We start from the raw sequence: 22,189 nt of genomic DNA, 5'->3' as shown, positions 1-22,189 counted from the left end.
AGCTGGGCACCTCTCAGCTGAGGAAAGGCTTACCAGGGGTTAGGCCGAAGCCAGCATTCCTCCCCCTGAGGGTCGCCTGATCATGGACCAACTTTAACACGATATCGCTAGATGAATTCTCACAATGGCTCGGAAAATACGCCAAATCCCAATGCAAATTAGACATCTGCCCCAATAGCCTAATAAGATCCGCCCCCAAACAATTCAAAAAAGACCTCACGAATCATATAAACCACAGGCTTCAAAATGGTCTCTTTCCCACGGAAAAAGGAAACATCTTACTCCGCTGCCAAAAGATGCTAAGAAAAGCACAATGGACCTAACCAACTATTGCCCAGTAGCATCCATTCCGCTCATAACCAAACTCATGGAGGGCATAGTGACGAATCAACTCTCTGACTACCTAAACAAACAATTCTGCATGAGTCCCAATCAGGATTCCGGTCAAATCACAGCACCGAAACGGTACTAGTATCTGCAGTGAACTCATTCAAACAAGCAATTGCAACTGGTAACAACATACTCCTCCTACAATTCGACATGTCCAGTGCCTTTGACATGGTTAATCATGGAATACTACTACATATACTAGAATACTTCTGAGTAGGAGGTATAGTTCTCAAATGGTTCAAAGGATTCCTAACCACAAGATCATACCAAGTAACAACAAATGCGGACACCTGAAAGTGGAGTTCCCCAAGGATCCCCACTATAACCAACTCTCTTCATACCTTTAGCCAAACTTCTAGCCAATCAAAAACCTTAATCCCTTTATATGCAGACGACGTCAAGATTTACATTTCATTCAAACAGGATCTAAACGAAATCACCAACGAGATCAACCAAAGCCTCCAAATCATGCACTCCTGGGTGGATGCATTTCAGCTGAAACTCAACGCAGAGAAAACACAATGTCTCGTACTCACCTCACAACACAACAAAAACAACTACTCCACAATAACCATACCATATTGTTCTCTCCCCAGCGCACAAAATCTGAAAATTCTTGGAGTTACCATCGACCGAAACCTCACACTCGATACTCACGTGAAGAACACAACGAAAAAGATGTTCCACGCCATGTGGAAACTCAAAAGAGTAAAACCTTTCGTCCCGAGATATATCTTGGTACAATCAATGGTAATAAGTCATCTGGACTACTGTAATGCACTGTACGCTGGCTGCAAAGAACAGACTATCAAAAAACTCCAAACAGCCCAGAATATCGCCGCAAGACTCATATTTGGAAAAACCAAATATGAAAGTGCAAAACCCCTAAGAGAGACACTCCACTGGCTCCCACTCAAGGAACAAGTTGCGTTCAAGATCTGCACGATTGTACACAAAATCATTCATGCAGATGCCCCAATCTACATGCTAAACCTTGTGGACTTGCCTCCCAGAAACGCCATAAGATCATCCCGCAAATTTCTCAATCTGCACTTCCCCAGCTGTAAAGGATTAAAATACAAGCTCATACATGCCACCACCTTCTCTTACATGAGCATGCAATTGTGGAATGCAATTCCTACAGCCCTGAAAGCTATTGATGAAATAACTAACTTCCGTAAATCTCTGAAGACACATCTATTCAACAAGGCCTACAAAGAGAATCCATAGCCTTACTAAACTACCTCACCAACTCACCCAATTATTACAGTCCACCTTATATCTTGCCTAACACCTTCCTTCTCCCTCACCTAATCTTTGTACATTACTAATTGTCTAATCTTTGTACATTACTAAGAGGGGCATAATCGAACGAAAACGTCTATCTCCATGGGCGTTTATCTCTGAGAACGGGTCCGTGAAGGGGCGGACCGAACCGTATTTTCGAAAAAAAATAGACGTCCATGTTTTATTCGCCAAGTTGTGAGCTGGGCGTTTTTGCTTTTCAGCGATAATGGAAAATGAAAGCACCCAGCTCAAAAACGAATAAATCCAAGGCATTTGTTCGTGAGAGGGGCCAGGACACCAACCGGGCACCCTATGGGGCACTTTTACAAAAACAAAACAAAAGGTAAAAGAGCTCCCAGGTGCATAGCACCGTTCCCTTGTGTGTTGAGCCCCCCAAATCCCCCTTAAAACCCACTGCCCACAAGTCTACACCATTACTATAGCCCTAAGGGGTGAAGGGGGGCACCTACAGGTGGGTACAGTGGGTTTGGGGGGGGGGGGTTGGACGACTAAGCATTAAGCAGCACAATTGTAACAGGTAGGGGGGGGATGGGCCTGGGTCCACCTGCCTGAAGTCCACTGCACCCCCTAACAACTGCTCCAGGGACCTGCATACTACTGCCAGGGAGGTGGGTATGACATTTGAGGGTGAAAATAAAAAGTTGTGAAACATCATATTTTGTGGTGGGAGGGGGTTAGTGACCACTGGGGGAGTCAGGGGAGGTCATTCCCGATTCCCTCCAGTGGTCATCTGGTCATTTAGGGCACTTTTTGGGGCCTTATTCGTGGAAAAACAGGGTCCAGGAAAAGTGCCCTAAATTCTCGCTATTTTTTTTCCATTATCGGCGAAAGGCGCCCATCTCTGATCGCCCGATAACCACACCCCAGTTCCGCCTTCGACACGCCCCATCAACTTTGTCCGCATCCGCGACGGAGTGCAGTTGAAAACGTCCAAATTCGGCTTTCGATTATACCGGTTTATTCGTTTTTGTGAGATAAACGTCTATCTCCCGATTTGGGTCACAATATAGGCGTTTTTCTATTTCGATTATAAGCAGGTAATTGTATCTGTTATCATGGAATGATTTTGTCATAACCAAACTCTGTAAGCCACATTGAGCCTGCAAATAGGTGGGAAAATGTGGGATACAAATGCAATAAATAAAATTAAGTCAATAGGTAACCATGGGCTTTCCTGGAGTTGAAAGATGAATTGACTTCATCTAAAAATTGCTGAGATTTTACTCCTGGAATTCTGCACAATTGGAGCGCAGAATTCAACATATCTGTGCTCTCCTCCTGCTCGCTCCCCCCCCCCCCCCCCCCAAACGCCTACTGCCACCCGGCCTGCCCGAGCACAACACGCCCTGGTAGTCTACTGGCTTTTTTGGGGGCACTACTCACTTTTTTTCTGTCCCTCTGCCACCGCTCTCGCCGGTGCTGTTCTTTTTCCAAATGGCCACCAAGACTTCCACTTGAAGTCTCGGCGGCCATTTGAAAAAAGCACAGTACTGGTGAGAGCGGCAGCAGCAGGGCAGGAAAGAGTGGGATTCTTTCTTGTCCCAAAGAGATTCTCTTGCTGCTGCAACTGCTCCTCCTACCTCATGGGTGAGTGCAGAGGTGGCTGGAGGGAGAGAGACTGTTAAAAAAAGAAATGCTCTGGAGGAGGGAAGGCCTTTATAAAAAGGGGATGCTGTGGGGGAGGAGGGGGTGTTAAAAATGCTATGGATGGCTGAAAAAAATTCTGTGGGAGAGGGCTGCAAAAAAAGGGGGATGCTCTGTGGGGGAGGGAGGGGCTGTAAAGGGGGATTCTATGTGGGTGGAGAAAGTGATAAAGGCCTGTAAAAAAAGGCTGTGTAGGTGCAGAAGGGGCTGGAAAAAATATAGATGGAGGGGGGCAAAAAAAAAAACATGCTATGGGTGCTGAGAAAAATGGATGCTATCTGTACAGGGAGATGGGGGCTATACAATTATTCCAAACTTACAGAACTTTGCAGAATTTGCAAACTGTGTGCAGAGTGTTGATTTTTTTTTTTTGTACAGAATTTCAGCAGGAGTAAAATTTGTACAGTGAGCAGTCTTCGGTTGCTCCTTTTCCTGCTGTCAAAATGGCTGCCTTGACCTTCAGCAGCAATCTCAGTACCCATTGAGTCAGCAGGAGCAACAGGAGATATCGCTTGCCCTATTTAGGCCACTAGGGCTCATAAGGTAGGCCCGGAAAGGACCTGGAATGGTGGGAGATGACAATTTGGGGGGGGAGGGGTTCGGCTGAAAATCGAATTTCAGGCTAGTTTTGGTACTCAAGACTAAATTTAGTTGGCCTACAGTAGGAATGTAGAGAACTGCAGCAGCTGGGTGGGATGAGTGCTTGATAATTGATTGCCTGATAGTTGGCCATAGTAGGAATGTAGATAACTGTAGCAGCTGGGTGGGATGAGTGCTTGGTAGTTGCCTGATATGACGGTAGCAAATGACATTCACCGTGAATACTAACCGCTAAACAGATTCAGGAGGGGAGATTCTAAAAGACAGTTTTAGGATTTTAGATAGGAAGTAGAAATACTGAACATTGGGTAGTGTTCTCAGAAATGCTTTGTCCCACACAAGGTCTCTAGAGGCAGATTTATATCCCTCCTTTCAGTTCCCTTCTCCACCACTGCCAACTCGAGGCTCCGCTCATTCTGCCTTGCCTCGCCCTATGCCTGGAACAACCTTCCTCAACCCCTACGCCAAGCCCCCTCCCTACCCATCTTCAAATCTCTGCTTAAATCTCACCTCTTCAATGCTGCTTTCGGCACCTAACCTTTCGTGAAATATAGTATGCCCTATCAGACGGACTCTACACTTGTCTTTGACTGTACACTTGTCTGTAGATTGTACACCTGTCTTTTAGATAGTAAGCTCCTTGACAGTCCCTGCTGCGTAACCCTGGTAGCGCTTTAGAAATGTTAAGTAGTAGTATATCACTTTTATGGACATAAGTAACAAAATACCGTAAGAGTAGAATACTAGACAAACTTTTCTTTTTTTTTTTTTTTTTTTTTTTGCTAAGGGGTGGTTGTTTTTTTTTTTTACTTTTCATAAAATTCATATAGCCTTTTGGTGGGCAATTTGTTCCAATAACTCTGACCTACCATGCTAAAGCCCTTAACTCCTCCATTTTTGTTTTGTCAAGAAGCTAAATTTAGGGTTTCTAATACTAAGTGAGATGGATCTAAGTATATGGGCTGGTTCATAGTGATGAATAATCCTCAAATAGGTTGGTAGTATAGTAGCTTAAAAACCAAAACCATCATCTTGAACACTTTCCTAGTTGGTAGCCAATGAAGTTCTCCAAGTACGAGGCTAGCACTTTCCCATTTACATCTTCGCACAATCATTTTTTATTCGTTCCAAAAGTACAAAGGCTAAGGGACACTTGAGGAAGTTACATGTAAATCTTCCAGTTATCCCTATATATAATACAATCTACTTCTATTCATTCTACACAACTCAGGATTTTGTAGACCTCAATCATATCTCCCCTTATCCATCTCTTTTCCAAGCAGAATAGCCTTCTTTAGCCTTTCCTCATATGAGAGTAGAAAGATGTGGTAGCCATGTTAGTCCACTTTAAAGCCAGTCAATAGAAATAGAATAAAAGAAAACAGAAAAGAAAATAAGATGATACCTTCTTTATTGGACTATCGTCTTATTTTCTTTTCTAGGTTTTATTTTATTCTATTGACTGGCTCAAATGAGAGGAGTTCCATCCCTGTTATCATTTTGGTCGCTCTCCTTTGAACCTTTTCTAATTCCGTTGTATCTTTTTTTTTTTTTTTTTTTGAGATTGGCAACCAGAACTGAACGCAACACTCGAGATGCAGTCGCACCATGGAGCGCTACAAAGGCATTATAGTATTTTCCGTCTTTCCTAATAATGCCTAGTATCCTGTTTGCTTTTTTGGCTGCCGCCACATGCAGCAGAAAATTTCAGTATATCGCCTACATCTGATAGACACTAGTATCAGGTAACTATGATTCTGATTATTCTTTCCAATGTGCATCACCTTGCATTTGTCCACATTAAATTTCATCTGCCATTTGTATGCCCAGTCTTCAACTTCCTAAGGTCTTCCTGCAATATTTCACAGTCTGCACATGTTTTAACAACCTTGAATAGTTTTGTATCATCTGCAGATTTAATCACCTCTTGTTTTGACTTCTGTATCATTTATAAATATGTTAAATAGCACCAGTCCCAATACAGATCCATTTAATCCTACTCTGTTTTCTGTCCAATAACCAATTCCTAATCCACACAGGGACATTGCCTCCTATCCCATGACTCTTTAATTTTCTCAGGAGTCTTTCATGAGGAACTTGATCTAAAGCTTTCTGGAAATCTAGAGTAGAGAGGTGTGGTAGCCGTGTTAGTCCACTCTTAAAGGCAATTACCACCAAACACCCTTCTGGTCACGATGGATGTAGAATCACTATACAGCAACATTTCACATGTGGATGGCATAGCTGCATGTGGGAGACTCCTAAAAATATCCACACTGGACCATCAATACTCACCAGAAACTATTACAAAATTAATCAAATTTATTTTAACTCACAACTACTTCCGCTTCAACAATATCTATCTACAAATAATGGGCACCAGGACAGCACCCCAATATGCCAACCTTTTTATGGCTGAGCTGGAAGAGACATTTCTGAAGACATACCAGACCAAACCTCTAAAATACTACCGGTACATCGATGACATTTTTATGATTTGGACGGAGGGGGAAGAAACTCAATTTTACTATTCCTTTAATACATACCATCCTACAATCAGATTCAAAATTGACTACTCCCCAGAAAGTCAATTTTTTTTGGACACCACAGTCTCAATCAGTGATGGCTGTATACAAACATCTATATACAAGAAACCCACAAACAGATGCACTACCTCCACAACTCCAGCTTCCATCCTTCACATACAAAAAGATCCATTATTTACAGCTAAGCCACAAGATACCACTGTATCTGCTCTGACCCAGGGGATTGAGACAGACATCTTGAAATCCTGACCACATCCTTCAAACAGGCTACAACCCCAAAATAATCTCCAGAAATATTGCCTCCTCCCTCAAAACACCCAGGGAAAATCTGCTACAGTACAAAGAAAAGAAAGCCACAGACAGAATCCCCCTTGTAGTTACATACAACCCAGAGCTGGAGAAACTGAGGAAAATCATAAGAGACCTACAGCCTCAGGAGGATGAATTACTGAAAGAGATATTCCCATTCCCCACCAGTGCTGGCCTTCTGACAGCCACCCAACTTAAAACACAAGCTAATCAGAAGTAAACTCCCAACACAGACTGAAAAAGAAAAGGGCACGTTTCCCTGTAACATATCCAGCTGCAAGCTATGCCAAAACATTTCACAGGACCCCACAGTCATTCACAAAGGAAAAACATTCAACATGAAGGAATCTTTCATATGCTCATCTTCCAATGTGGTATATATCATTCAGTGTAAAAAATGTAACAAAGGATGCTATATTGGAGAAACAGGCCAGATGCTTAAGACAACATTCAATTTACATAGACACAACATGAAGAAAGCTGGTGCCAGTCAGATTCCCACCCCTGTGGGCCAACACTTTACAGGACCAGGACACTGCACCAGTGATTTCACAGTAAGAATCCTGAAGGGTAACTTTAAAACAATACAGGAACGTAAGACCTTTGAAGTCAGAATGATTGAATATTTTGAGACCCGACAGGACTTAACAAGGATCTGGGTTTTCTAGCCCATTATAAACCATAAAGTTGTATTTCTCTATTTATTACTCTCCTCTCACCTACCCACACCCATCCTGTTAGACTATCAATGAAATGAAATGCTTTGATGTACCCACGCATACCTCCTATCCACCCTCACCTTGCTAGACTGTCATTGAAATGATTTGATGCTTCACTTACATATCAACTAACACATTTGCTTATTTCCGATCTGACGAAGAAGGGCAACCTTCGAAAGCTAATCAAGAAATGTATTAAGTTATGTCCAATAAAAAAGGTATCATCTTATTTTCTTTTCTATGTTTTATTTTGTTTGATTTCTATTGATAACCTGGAAATCTAGATACACTACATCAACCGGCTCAACTTTATCCACATGTTTATTCACGCCTTCAAAGAAATGAAGCAAATTGGTGAGGTGCGACTCGGCTGAACCCATGCTGACTCTGTCCTTTTAAACCATGTTTGTCTATGTGTTTCTGTAGTTTTGTTCTTAATAATAGTTTCCACTATTTTGCCCAGCACTGACGTCAGGCTTTTACCGGTCTGTAATTTTCTGGATCCACGCCTAGAACCTTTTTTAAAAATTGGTGTCACGGCCACCCTCCAGTCTTCAGGTACTACAAACAATTTTAACAGGTTACGTATTACTAACAGCAGATCAGCAATTTCATGCTTGAGTTCTTTGAGTACCCTTGGAGATGTGTGCCATCTGGTCTAGGTGATTTATTACTGTTTGTCAATTTGGCTCAGTACATCTTCCAGGTTCACAGAGATTTCTTTCAGTTCCTCCGCAACATTACTGCAAGCTTGGCTAGGGTTTTAAATGCCCTTGGTGTTGCCCTGGGAAAGACCAAGAGTCTTTGAAAATAAACTTCTCATTTGGACAAAAACTAAAACTGTACTAAACACTTTAAAGTATATTTGAAGTATAAGGCCTGTGAGCAAGACAGTTGGTCTGCTAGATGATCCACAATTCCAGGAATAACAGGTATAGAATGTTCGTACGTTTGGGAAGCTCGCCAGGTGCCCTTGGCCTGGATTGGCCGCTGTCGTGGACAGGATGTTGGGCTCGATGGACCTTTGGTCATTTCTCAGTGTGGCATTTATGTGCTTATGACCAAGGGGTAAAAAGAGCAAGACAGTTGGTCTGCTAGAAGACCAAGTGGTTTAAAAAAATGCTCGAGGAGAACAAGGTAACCGCTGAAAAACTTTAAATGAATTCTTTGCCACAGTCCTTACTGAGGAGATAGAGATTTATGCCTACCTTAAAAACCACCTTGGAATAGCGGTGATTTGGAGAAGCTGAAACAAATTGTTACAGCAGTGGTTCTCAACACAGGCCTTGAACTTCCAGACAGTAAGATCTCCATAAAAAATAAGCATGAGAGGGATTTATGTTCAAAGGGGGGGGGGGGGGGGGCAGCTCATGAAGACCTTTCTTGTGCATGTTTGTTATGGAGATATTGAAAACCAGACTGGCTGGGTGGCCAAGGCCTGTGTTGGGAACCAGTGTGACTAGTTGTCCTGAGAACTGGGTTGAGAGCCCTTTTATGTAGAACAGTTTCAACTGAGGATCCAACCAGCATGTCAGGATACCAATGATGTTGCTGAATTAAATTTGCATGCACTACTTCCCTTTTGCATAAATCATGCATATTCATTGATGATATCCTGAAAACCTGACTGCTTTCCCCCTTCTCAAGTGAGGAATATACATGTAGATTTTGGTTCTGTCCAAACCATACTTCCTTACAGTTTACATGTACCCCTAATTCTATCATCTTGTGTGCACATTTACATGCATAGGTGTTACAATACTGACAGTTACACATTTAACTTAATTGGTAAATTAGGTGGTAATTGGCACCAAGTAGTAATTGAGAGTTAATTGGCACTAATTTGCAGTGTCAAGTGTAACTACACTTACTGCTATTCTATAAACTTAAGTGCTCAAAATCTATAAGGTTTGCATGTAAGATGGGCATGCCAAACATTTATGTGCTACGCTTTTAGAATCATGTCAGTTACATGTTCAACTTCAACATTTAGTTGTGGACATTTTACACTAGCCAATGATGAGACTTAAGCAGTTGCACTGAAATGTTGGTGTAAATGTTGACTTACTTTAATATTCTATAATAGATGTTTAGCACACAGCATCCTAGCGCCTAACTTTAGGTGACTTGTACAGAATTTACCCTGTAATGTGGATTTCTGTGTACAAAGTTTTTTGTTTTTTTTTTGAAATGGGTACATACCATGCATATGCAGTATTCACATATGTCACAATTGACAGATGGAAACCTCAAATATATCTTCTGAAGTAAGGGCCTATATCTGTGAGATTACAAGTGAGAGGGGTCAGTAGGGTTTCCAAATGGCTCCAGTTAAGTGATAAGCTAATGCTGGTTTTGCCCCTGTGTAGCCTAGTGGGCTTTGATCCTTGGGAAACTGGGTTTGATTCCTACTGCTGCTCTTTATGACTCAGGGCAAGTCACTTAACCCTCCATTTTCCCAGGTGTATATAACATGTAAACTGCTTCCATTGTAAGAGAAAGGTGGTATATCAAGTCCTATACTCTGATTCAACTTTTCAAATCTGTGCTATACCTAGGGTACAGTCATGATTGGTTTTGTACCTGTGGTGTAGCAGATCCTCTTGAGATTTGAGTAAGAAGCAACCTGTACTTTAGTACAGTAGCAGGAAATTAATAGACCAGTCCTTGGCTGTGAGCATAAAACTAGTAACTAACAGAAGGAAGAGTTAATACCAATTGTAAGAGCATGACAGGGCACTATATGTGGTGAATTTGGTTGTAGGGCTGTTGCTACCTTATGCAAACACAGCTAATAGAAAATGCATTCTTATTAGTGACTAGCTTTTGAAAGCTACTTAAGCTCCCTTCCACTTAGTAAAGCAGCAGTTCATTGAGTTTGAAAAGTACAATCTTAACTGCTGCTCTTTCCCTGATCTAATGAAGGGGGGGGGGGTAGCTTTCAAATGTTGCTCTCATCTACAATTTTTGTTTGATTCTTCTTTCTATATTCTCTGTAGAGAGAAATTCTCTTAGTTGTATGTTTTTATGCACTTATATAAAAAAATGGATTTTACAGGCAGCAGCTGACTTATATTTAGATTACCACAGCACTGTGCGAAGAAAAGATTGTTGATTCTGATTATGGCCTGTTGAGTCACTGTGCTTTCCTGATCTTAAACAATGTGCTCAGCATAGAGTGTAATAAGAGAGAGTACCTGGGTGTGCCCAGAGAATCCACTGCTTAAATACTAGGAAAACTAATACCAAACTAGATATCCTTGGAGAAAAATGCATGACTGAGGATGAGGCTGGGACTTCTAACAGAAGAATGGATGATGAAGAGGTTGAATGTGGACTGGGAAGCTTAATGGGAGATTGTAAGGCTGAAGGGGAATTAGATGTTTAGTGGGGATGTTCAGGGTGAATTATCAGGCTAAAAGGTTCCTTTTATGAAGTGGTACTACCATTGGGGTCTCACAAGCTTCTCTGCATTCAACACATGCTAATTAGTGCTGCTTTCTAAAAGGAGCTTTAAAGTTGGTTGGGAAGTTAATGGGTTAAATGTGCACTCTATAACAGATGTTTAGCACACAGCATCCTAGCGCCTAACTTTAAGTGAAAAGCTAAAAGTGAATGAGAATGAACATTGAAGGGAATTTAACTCTTGGATCTTTTCTGGCAGTGAAAATGCAGTTAATCACAAAGGCTTGTTTCTTATTCAGCCTTCCTTTGAATTTTTATATAGGTTAAAACTACAGTTTTAACTCATATTTCTAAAACAGGAATTGACTGATTAAACATAAGAGGCAGCAGCTATCATTTAATAACAGTCTCATTTCCAGACAAATTGGCAATGGTATCTTAACATATAATATGACTTCTCTGAGACTTCCACCCCACACCCAGTAAAAGATGTCATGACTTACCTGGAAGCTGCGATCTCTGCTTTCTGCTTGGCAATGTCGGCTGCCCTCTCTGATGCCTCTATAGCCCGGTCCACCTTCTCCCGGATCTTGCTGACCCTGAGCGGGATCAAGTTCTTTCTCTTCCCACTTACCAATATGTTTTGTTTGTACTTCCCTTCTTCCTTGGTGCCATCTGGGAAAGTCATACACCCATAGCCATGTCGCTTATTGTTTGCCCATTCCCCTTCGTACTTCAGCCCATCAGACCGCTGGCTTACACCAGAGCCACACCGCTTGTCACTCTTCCATTCCCCCAAGTAAATCTCTGTAGTGGTAGCGTCAATGTCATCTTCAATGACTGAGAGCTCACTCTCACCCTCCCCAAAGCTGATAGTAGAGTTGATGTCACTGGCAGTAGAGCTCACTGTGCTCATTCCAGCCTCGCTTCGGAAGGAGCTCTGCTTGCTCCGCTGACTTGCCAGTGAACTCTTAGATTCTGATTTGCGCAGCTTTAGTCCACTTAACAAGGAGCGGCGGAATATTCCTTTCTTTTTGCTCTTAAGAATTTCAGCATCACTGTGGGCCATGAGCACAAAGCCCCCCCTTGTCACAGCAGGGCTTCCCACCACAGCAGGTGAAGCATCTGGGTGAAGTACAGTTCCATTAGTATGCTCACTGCGCAAAGAATTAATTGATGTCCTCAGAGGAGACCTGATAACTGCAGCCATTCCATAAGGGACGCTTTGGCGCACACCATAGCCCTGACGAATGCCACCAGACCACTGGCCCTGATATGTACCTGTAGAAAGACAAGAGAATGAGGTAGTCATTGACTGACCAATTGAAGGCAGTAAAGGGAATGGCCAATTATTTAAAAATATTTTGTATCCTCCCCACATAAATATCCTTGGTGGGTAACATATCAACATCAGAAATAGGCAACATAAAATATTGAGCGATACCTAAGTTAAAACAGTCACACATAAAGGTAAAATAAAAATAAAATATATTAATAAAACAAACCTAAACATGAATAAATAAACCTTGTTGCTCTCCAATACACCTTAAAATAACACTGTTTTGGACTGCTTCCTAAATTTGAGTATATCCAATGCTGCACCCATTATAGCTAAAAAATAAATAGAATGCTCCAATCTACAGGGTCAGCTAATGTAAAACAGCAGATTTGGACTGAAGGAACTTACTTCCGTAAACAAGGTTCTCTGAGGACAAACAGGCTGCTTGTTCTCACATGTGGGTTGACGTCTGCGTCGGCTCAGGAAACGGAGCAAATTTTGAAGCAAAAATAAATTTTTGCCCAGTTTTGGCGCATGTGCGGACAACCCCACCCATCATGCGAGCGTGCCCTTTAGTTTTCTTTTCTCCGCATTGAGGTGCGGTAGGTTTTTTCTGCTCTCCTCTCAGGCCCAGGAAAGAGTCTTCGTGACTATTCGCCTTTTTCTTTATTGTATTATAAAAAAAAAAAAAGAATCCCCGTAGCGTCCTATCTTAGACCTGAGGGCCCTGAACAAATTTCTTCGAGAAAAGTTCAGGATGGTTTCCCTAGGCACCCTTCTTCCCATGATTCAAGAAAACGATTGACTATGCTCTCTGGACTTAAAAGAGGCTTACACATTTCGATACTCCCAGCTCACAAGAAGTATCTTTGATTTCGGCTGGGAAATCGCACTTTCAGTACTGTGTACTGCCCTTTGGTCTGGCGTCTGCGTCCAGAGTGTTCACAAAGTGCCTAGCGGTAGTTGCAGCGTCGCTACGCAGACTGGGAGTGCATGTGTTCCCTTATCTCGACGATTGGCTGGTGAAGAGCACCTCGAGGGCAGGCGCTCTACAGTCAATGCGAATGACTATTCAGGTGCTAGAACTACTGGGGTTTGTAATCAGTTACTCCAAGTCCCATTTTACCCCAGTTCAAAAGTTGGAATTCATTGGGGCTCTGAACTCAAGCTCGAACTTATCTTCCCGAGGCAAGGGCAGACAACCTCCTATCCCTGGTGTCCATAGTTCGAAAGTCTCAACAGATCATGGCTCGGCAGATGTTGAGACTTCTGGGGCATATGGCCTCCACATTTTATGTGACTCCCATGGCACGCCTACACATGAGATCAGTTCAATGGACCCTACCTTCCCAGTGGTATCAAGCTGCAGGGAGTCTAGAGGATGTAATCCAACTGTCCACAGACTTCTGGAATTCGCTGCAGTGGTGGTCGATTCAATCAAATTTGACCTTGGGACGTCCATTCCAAATTACTCAGCTACAAAAAGTGCTGAGGACAGATGCATCCCTCCTGGTGTGGCGAGCTCATGTAGATGGGCTTCACACTCAAGGAGCCTGGTCCTCTTGGGAAAAAGGTCTTCAGATCAACTTTCTGGAATTCTGAGAGATCTGGAACGATCTAAAGGCTTTCAGAGACCGGCTGTCCAACCAAATCATATTGATTGACAGACAATCAGGTTGCCATGTATTACACCAACAAGCGGGGACACCGAATCTCACCCTCTGTGTCAGGAAGCCGTCCAGATGTGGCTTTGGGCATGCCGTCACAGCATGTTTCTGTAAGACACTTATCTGGCAGGTGTAAACAACAGTCTGGCCGACAGGCTAAGCAGGATAATACAACCTCATGAGTGGTTACTGGACATGGGCGTCGCTTGCAAGATCTGAACGTGGGGCACTCCGGTGGATCTTTTTGCCACTCAGATCAATCACAAGGTCCCTCAGTTATGTTCCAGGCTTCAGGCCCACGACAGACTAGCGTCAGATGCCTTTCTCCTGCATTGGGGAACAGGTATCCTGTATGCGTGTCCTCCCATACCTCTAGTAGGGAACACTTTGCTGAAACTCAAGCAAGACTACGGAAGCATGATTCTGATTGCGCCCTTCTGGCCTCGTCAAATTTGGTTCCCTCTCTAGAAGGAGTTGTCCTCCGAGGAACTGTGGAGATTGGAGTGTTTTCCAACCCTCATCACCCAGAACGAGGGATCGCTTTTGCATCCCAACCTCCAGTCTCTGGCTCTCACAGCCTGGATGTTGAGCGCTTACAATTTGCCTCCTTGGGTCTTTCAGAGGGTGTCTCCCGAGTCTTGCTTGCTTCCAGGAAAGATTCCACGAAGAGGTGTTACTCTTTCAAATGGAGGTTTGCTGTCTGGTGTGACAGCAAGGCCCTAGATCCTCTTTCTTGTCCTACACAGACCCTGCTTGAATACCTTTTACACTTGTCAGAGTCTGGTCTCAAGACCAACTCAGTAAGGGCTCACCTTAATGCGATTAGTGCTTATCGCCGTGTAGAGGGTAAGCCTATCTCTGGACAGCCTTTAGTTCGCTTCATGAGAGGTTTGCTTTTGTCAAAGCCCCCTGTCAAACCTCCACCAGTGTCATGGGATCTCCAAGTCGTTCTCACCCAGCTCATGAAAGCTCCTTTTGAGCCACTGAATTCCTGCAATCTGAAGTACTTGACCTGGAAGGTCGTTTTCTTGGTGGCTGTTACTTCAGCTAGTAGAGTCAGTGAGCTTCAGGCCTTGGTAGTGCATGCACCTTATATCAAGTTTCATCACAACAGAGTAGTCCTCCGCACGCACCCTAAGTTCCTGCCGAAGGTGGTGTTGGAGTTCTATCTGAACCAGTCAATTGTCTTGCCAACATTCTTTCCCCGTCCTCATACCCGCCCTGGCGAAAGCAGTTTGCATACCTTGGACTGCAAGAGAGCATTGGCCTTTTACGTGGAGTGGGCAAAGCCCTTCAGACAGTCCGCCCAGTTGTTTGTTTCATTCGATCCCAACAGGAGGGAAGTCGCCATTGGAAAACGCACAATCTCCAATTGGCTAGCAGATTGCATTTCCTTCACTTATGCCCAAGCTGGGCTGACTCTAGAGGGCCATGTCACGGAGCCATGGCTGCGCCAGTGGCTCACTTAGTCAGCATCCATTGAAGAGATTTGCAAGGCTGCAACGTGGTCATCAGTCCACATATTCACATCTCACTACTGCCTTCAGCAGGATACCCAACGCGACAGTCAGTTTGGGCAGTCGGTGCTGCAGAATCTGTTCGGAGTTTAGAATCCAACACCACCCTAGACCCATTTTTGTTCTATTCCAGGCTGCACTCTCAGTTCTTTTATGGTTTCATGTCAATCTGTTATGTCCTTGACGTTGTGAGGCCCAATTGACTAATGTTCATTGTTGTGAGTGAGCCTGGTTGCTAAGGATAACCCACATGCGAGAACAAGCAGCCTGCTTGTACTCGGAGAAAGCGAAGATACTTACCTGTAGCAGGTATTCTCTGAGGACAGCAGGCTGATTGTTCTCACAAACCCTGTTCTCACAAACCCACCCACCTTCCCTTTGGAGTTGTTACTAGTTTGTTGTATGCTTTTTGATTTAACTAAAGGGTGCAACGGGCGGGAAGTCATCCACGCATGTGCGGTACCCATGATTCATGCGCCAGAAGACTCAGTGCAAAAGCCTGCTGTCCTCGGAGAATACTTGCTACAGGTAAGTATCTTCTCTAAACTACTACTACTACTATGTATCATTTCTATAGCCTCTAATAGTGCCAACTGGCTAGGCTACAAAGAACATAAAAATTTATATAGAGCATCACAGCACTTAAGCCAAGTGCTGTGATTGTTCCATATAAATTTTGATGTTCTTTGTGGAACTATACATTGTATTGCTTTGAAAACTAACAAAAGTAGTTTAAAATGAAGATGGCAAGATGCTGTGAGCCAGTGTAGTGTCTTAGGACCAGGTGCAGTATGTTGAAAATGGAAATAACACACAAGTAGCCATGCTGGTGCACTGGAAAGCTTTTATGGGAACAGCTACTAGTCCTTAAATAGAATTACATTAATCAAGGACAAGAAGAAAAATTTCCTGGACCATGGCTCTAATAAGGATATTAATTGTTCATCAACCACAGCTTAAAAATATGGAAGATGTGGCAGTATAAACTTGTTATGCTGTACTAACCTGATAATCCGCTTCTTAATGAAGAGGTATACTCAATTCTCCAAACAGTAAATGGGAAGACAGTACCATCAAATGTTTTAGGGGTCCTTTTTACTAAAGCTTAGCATGTGCTAAATGCTGTGTGCACTATTTTATACCAATGGCACTCAGCACATGCTAAGCTTTAGTAAAAAGACTCTTTAGAGACCACTAATGCTTGAGGGAGTTTTTGTTCTGTGCAATCAAAGACTAACCTCTGATAAACCCAACAATCTACTATAATACAACTCACCCTCAACGTTCTGAAGTCACTCAGTCACTCCCTGAAGGGTTCATGGATTCATGGTGGTGAAGCCACAACACTGACCATGTCTCTCAGCCCTGCCCTCGCATGACGGACCAATCAGAAAAAACACTCAATGTCCTGAAACACAAAGGACCATCACAAAACCGTTCCCAGGCAACGTAAGACGGACCTATCAGAGGAAACTACATGGCAATAAGGGAGGAGCATTCACCAGCAGAATGGCTCATTATCTGTGCAGCACGGAGAGCACAGAACCACCGCTTGAACGAGAGAAGAATATTCCTGTTGTGGGTATGTGCAAAAATAGACCGGAAGGGGGGGGGGGGGGAGAAATTTTTAAATGCCTAATGCCGGTACTGAAGAGTGCCGGAGGGCCTATAGCACAGACTATATTTGGGTTCGCTAGACGTGGAGTCGGAGAACAGTGTGCTCCTCACCATCTGGGACGTGGGCGAACAGGACAAGCTGTGGCCCAGCTGGAAGGATTACCTGCGACCCAGCCAGCAGCAAATTCCCCTACTCCTTCCCTGCCTAGGAATTGCTGGAGACTGGCTGCAAAACTAACGAAACAACCGCACATCGACACACCACCTCCATCATTTGAAAGGCATCCACTCTTTCTACAACAGAAATGCAAACTAATAATACAAAACAAACAAAGAATACCCGGTTTCTCACGCGGCTGCAGGTAACTCCCTACCCCCTTCCTCTTCCCCTTTTGCTGAAGCGGCAAAGGATGTGGCCAACCATCCCCAGCCTCAGGCAAGCCATCTCCCACCTCGGGGATTCCCCAAGCATCCGGAAAAAGACGGCGCTGCTTCCTGCAGCGCATAAATGTTCCAGCATTCACCTGCAGCAGGCCTGAAATGGACAGAACATACCGGATCACCCTCCGACGGCCCGAGACCGTGCTCCTCTCCCGCCAACTTAAAACAACCATCCGCGTCCTCAGGCAAGCCGTCTCCCACCTCCAGGATGCCCAGAACCCCAGCCCAACGGAAAAAGACGGCGCTGCTTCCCACAGCACATTTCACTTCCAGCGTTCCCCTACAGCAGCCCTGAAACTGACAAAAAAACCAGACAGACCAAGAACATGCCTCTACCTTCCGCCCATCTAAAACAACACTGCTGCCTCAGCACAACACAAAAAAAAAAACCCGGAAAAAACAATCCACCACTCAACAAAGGCTGACCCCCCTACAACCACATTTACATTTCACCAACAGAAAGACCCCCTCCACAAACCTCCTTGACAGACAAAACCACACACACAATACAACAGAAACACACCCTCAAAGCCACACACCAATCCATCCCACTTTGCCAGCACAGCACAACCCCCCACCCAAAAAAACAAATAAAAAAAAAAAGACACATCAACAACCTGCACACACACTCCACCCTCACACACACACGAAAACTCTGTGACACATACACACAAAAAAAAGACACATGCTAGCACCCGTTTCATTGGTTTCGGAAATGGGCCTTTTTTACTAGTATATAAGGAACAAAAAAAGTTACATAATATGGTCCACACATGGAGACAGAACCAAGAAAAATAAAATCCAGAGGAAGTTGGAAGTTAAAACAAGAACAAGGCAAAGGGAGGAAAATCCCTTCTATTCAAAACAGACCTAGGTTTACTAAGCTGCGCTAACGATAGAGACACCCATTGGAATACATGGATGCATCTAGCATTAGCACGTGCTAATTTTTAGCGCATGCTAAAAAGTTAGTGCGCCTACAGTGTGTCTTAGCAAACAGCCCCTAGTTTGTGGCATTATCAGTTATTCATGAAACCCCTTTACCTTTGAGGAAGTATTGCAATTGAGCTGGTTCAAAGAAAATGTATCTATTATTTTGATAGAAAATAAAACATTTGAATGTAAAGCATAGTAGAAAGCCCCCAATGAACCAACTGATAGTTGTATAATCAAGAACCATTTCCTTCTATACTGCAGGCAGCTGAAGACATTCAGAAAGATCAATATTTTTTTTACCCAGGAAAGTTGGATTATCAGGGTCACTTCTTTATCTTACAAAACACCAAGAGACGTTCGTAAGGTACTGTCACAAAATGCCTAGCAACCCCCCTGGGGTTACCCTGCGGCCATTTAGAGGGTCCATCCCCAGCACAGCTCAGGTCCACCTGCACCTGCCATTTGTGGATGATGAAGAGGGATCACTCTTCTCCCACTGACTGGGTCACAACCGCCTCTGGGCGAGTCTCTCGCTCTCAAATTATCCCCAGTGATTTCTAGGTTACTGGGGCCACACTTCCAGGTGTCCCACAGTTCCTAGAAAGCATTCATGGACCCAACACACAAACCACCAGGATTCTTTATCAGTCCATACAGGCAGCGGCAACAAAGTAAATTTGTATATTGTCTTAAAAATTAAACAACAAAAAATGTGCAATTGGCAAACAATAGCAGGTAACTGAAATATGGATCAATTATAACACTAAACATTTGTTTACTTTCTAGAAAGTACCTGGGGCAATCTGAACCTATAGTTGCTCACCAGTTATCAAATATAACTGTTTTATAGGGCTTCAGCAAAGAGCTTTCTCTCTCTTCTCACAGCCTGAAACTGGAGCAAAAGCCAGTACAATCCAAATGAAATGAGTTCCTGAGCCAATCAGAGCCCTGAACAAGAAGTGTCAAAAATAGTTGGTTATATCACTACAAGCATTTCCTTTATCTGTGTGCTAATTAAAAGAAGGAACAGTCATTCCTCTAACAGTTTTAAACACAAATATGCACCACCTGCTGGTCAAACTAAAGAAATACACTTCAAGAAATAGTACAGTTTACCAGCTTAATACTACTACTACTACTACTACCCACTGTTTTGGCATAGGTACCTTTTCCTTCCTATATCTACATCAGAAGCATCTAACCCCGATGCCTTTGCCATTGTCTGTTTCAAGTCGCTTATGCCATTATGTTTCAAGTCGCTTATGCCATTATGTCTGTCTCTCCTCAAGTCGCTTCACTGGCTCCCTATCCGTTTTTGCATCCTGTTCAAACTTCTTCTACTAACCTATAAATGTACTCACTCTGCTGCTCCCCAGTATCTCTCCAGACTCGTCCTTCCCTACACCCCTTCCCGTGCACTCCGTTCCCTGGATAAATCCTTCTTATCTATTCCCTTCTCCGCTACTGCCAACTCCAGACTTCGCTCCTTCTGTCTTGCTGCGCCCTATGCCTGAAATAGACTTCCTGAGCCCCTACGCCTTGCCCTATCCTTGACCATCTTTAAATCTAGATTGAAAGCCCACCTCTTTAACATTGCTTTTGACTCGTAACCACTTGTATCCACTCGCCTCCACCTACCCTCCTCTCCTCTTTCCTCTACATATTAAATGATTTGTTTGCTTTATTTTTTGTCTACTAGATTGTAAGCTCTTTGAGCAGGGTCTGTCTTCTATGTTTGTGCAGCGCTGCGTACGCTTTGTAGCGCTATAGAAATGCTAAATAGTAGTAGTAGTAGTAGTAGTAGTAGTAGTAGTGCCTGATCAATAATATATCTTCTGAATAGAAGGCACATTTTTTAGTATTTCAAAACTTAAGTCAGGAAATTGTGAAACAGATCTCTAGGTGGTACCAGTCTGGATAATGGAAAGTTTGTCTCATTCAGGTTTCTAATGGAATTTTCCAGATTTTGTTTTCCTGATAATTATGTTCTTATCTTGAAGATTTTTTGCAGTGATGCTACCTTCATATCTGACAATCTTTTTAATACCATCAGTCCTAGAGGAGTGGTGATTTAAATTAGTCTCCAGATCTGGCAATTTAGAAGTCTTGTTCAGTGGAATTAGTTACAAAGGAGGAGCAAACTTTCCAGGGCAATCTGTCGTGCATCCATTATTATTTTGCAGTTTCAGTGGATTGAGAAGAATCAAAGTTGCAGAAGCATTCACAAGGCTGCCACCTGCTCTCATAGCTGTTTCTTCAGATCCATTCTGCATTTCACCACCAGCTCACTGCAGCTGTTCACCCACAAGCTCTGGCAACGTCCTTAATGCCAGAACTGAAGTTGTATCAATTCTCGGGAAAGTCTGCTGAAGAGTCTGCACTTCCAACCCAGAAGTAAACCCTGGTCCTCTTCAGACTGCACATTCCTGCAACATTCTTGGGAGGAGAGAGTGTTCTTGACTCAGAGTTCAGTGAAATTTCACTGTTTAGGTCAGTCTCCTTCCTAAGACTGACTGACAGATCCGTCTGACATTGAAGGCACCTCAACTGCTGTAGTTGTGGTCTGACACAGCAATGAAGTAGCAGAAGGGTTAGGAGGATCTCCCCACTGTTTTTTGTATGTTTGAGCATTACTAGTAATTGAAATCCAAACAAAAATTAAGAAAATTTTCTCAAGCAGTAGTGGGAGCCTCCAGAACTGCATCTCACTCGGATGCCACCATCTTGGTTCCATCCCCTGCCCCCCCCCCCTTATTTTTTTTTACTAATTAATATCTAGGCTATTTTCCATCAACTACTGAGAGGCAACACTCATCACTCATGAACACCAGAATATTGTGAGTCAGGAAGTCTCCACTGGTCCAAAGAACATACCTTCACATCTTCATATAGTCCATATGCTACGGTGTGCATATGCAAAAAAGATGCAAATAGATACTAAATATCAATGCCAATAAGGAGGACACCTAAAATACTGCAGTCCTTGCAGAACACTGCTTTCCATTTCATCATGCTGATCAATCCATAGACTGGTGGGTTGTGTCCATCTACCAGCAGGTGGAGATAGAGAGCAATCCTTTTGCCTCCCTATATGTGGTCATGTGCTGCCGGAAACTCCTCAGTATGTTCTCTATCTCAGCAGGTGGTGGTCACACACAGCAGCAGCTCTGGCTAGGTCTCCAAGCCTAATTTTTAGGTTTTGTTGAGTACCTGGGGTTGAGGGCTCTTCTTGAGCAAGTGCAAACCTGGTGGTGCCAGGTCCCTCCTTTTCTCCCCCCTCCCGCTGGCTCCGTTAAAAAAAAAAAAGAAAATTTTGGACGTCCTTAAGGGCGTTTATTTAAATGTTTATTGCAGCTACTCACTGGACACCAGTTCGTTACAGCTCGGAGCGGAAAGCAGGTAACTTTTACCTTTTTTGTAGCGGGCAGGGGGTTCCCTGATTGATCTCCACGTGGCCTATGGCGTCGGAGGGCGAGGGCGCAAGGAATCGCTCCCCGGATCGCGTGTGCGCTTCTAGAGGGGATGCGGGGGTCTTAAAGTCTGATTCGCCCTTGTTGGGTGGCAGTTTGGAAACAGTTGGACCAAATACTGATGCAACATGTAAAAATAGCAGGCAATGTTCATTGTGAGCCCCTGTAACATATATTTGTCACTGAAAATGAGTATGCTGTGACACATGCAGAAACCATATAGATGTTGATCTAGAATATCGTTATTTATAACAAACTTCTGAAACTGGGTTAAAACTACACAAACACAGTAAGTTAGAAATAAATAATTGTTCAATATCATGGAATCATACTTATTTCTT

At 43.4% G+C, this 22,189-nt stretch overlaps 1 protein-coding gene across 2 annotated transcripts in view; it reads right to left on the bottom strand.

The window, feature by feature from the left end:
• JPH3 (junctophilin 3) overlaps positions 1-22,189 on the bottom strand; it is a 209,199-nt gene that overhangs the window by 95,312 nt on the left and 91,698 nt on the right. For both annotated transcript variants that reach the window (XM_030204565.1, XM_030204566.1), the window contains exon 2: positions 11,425-12,202. In XM_030204565.1, the coding sequence (XP_030060425.1) occupies positions 11,425-12,202 (778 nt within the window). The remainder of the gene's footprint in view (positions 1-11,424; positions 12,203-22,189) is intronic.

The sequence above is a fragment of the Microcaecilia unicolor genome, chromosome 5 (assembly GCF_901765095.1).
Source record: "Microcaecilia unicolor chromosome 5, aMicUni1.1, whole genome shotgun sequence".
Lineage (NCBI taxonomy): Eukaryota > Metazoa > Chordata > Amphibia > Gymnophiona > Siphonopidae > Microcaecilia > Microcaecilia unicolor.
The sequence above is the reverse complement of the archived record's forward strand: the minus strand, read 5'-3'. Positions and strand labels throughout refer to the sequence as shown.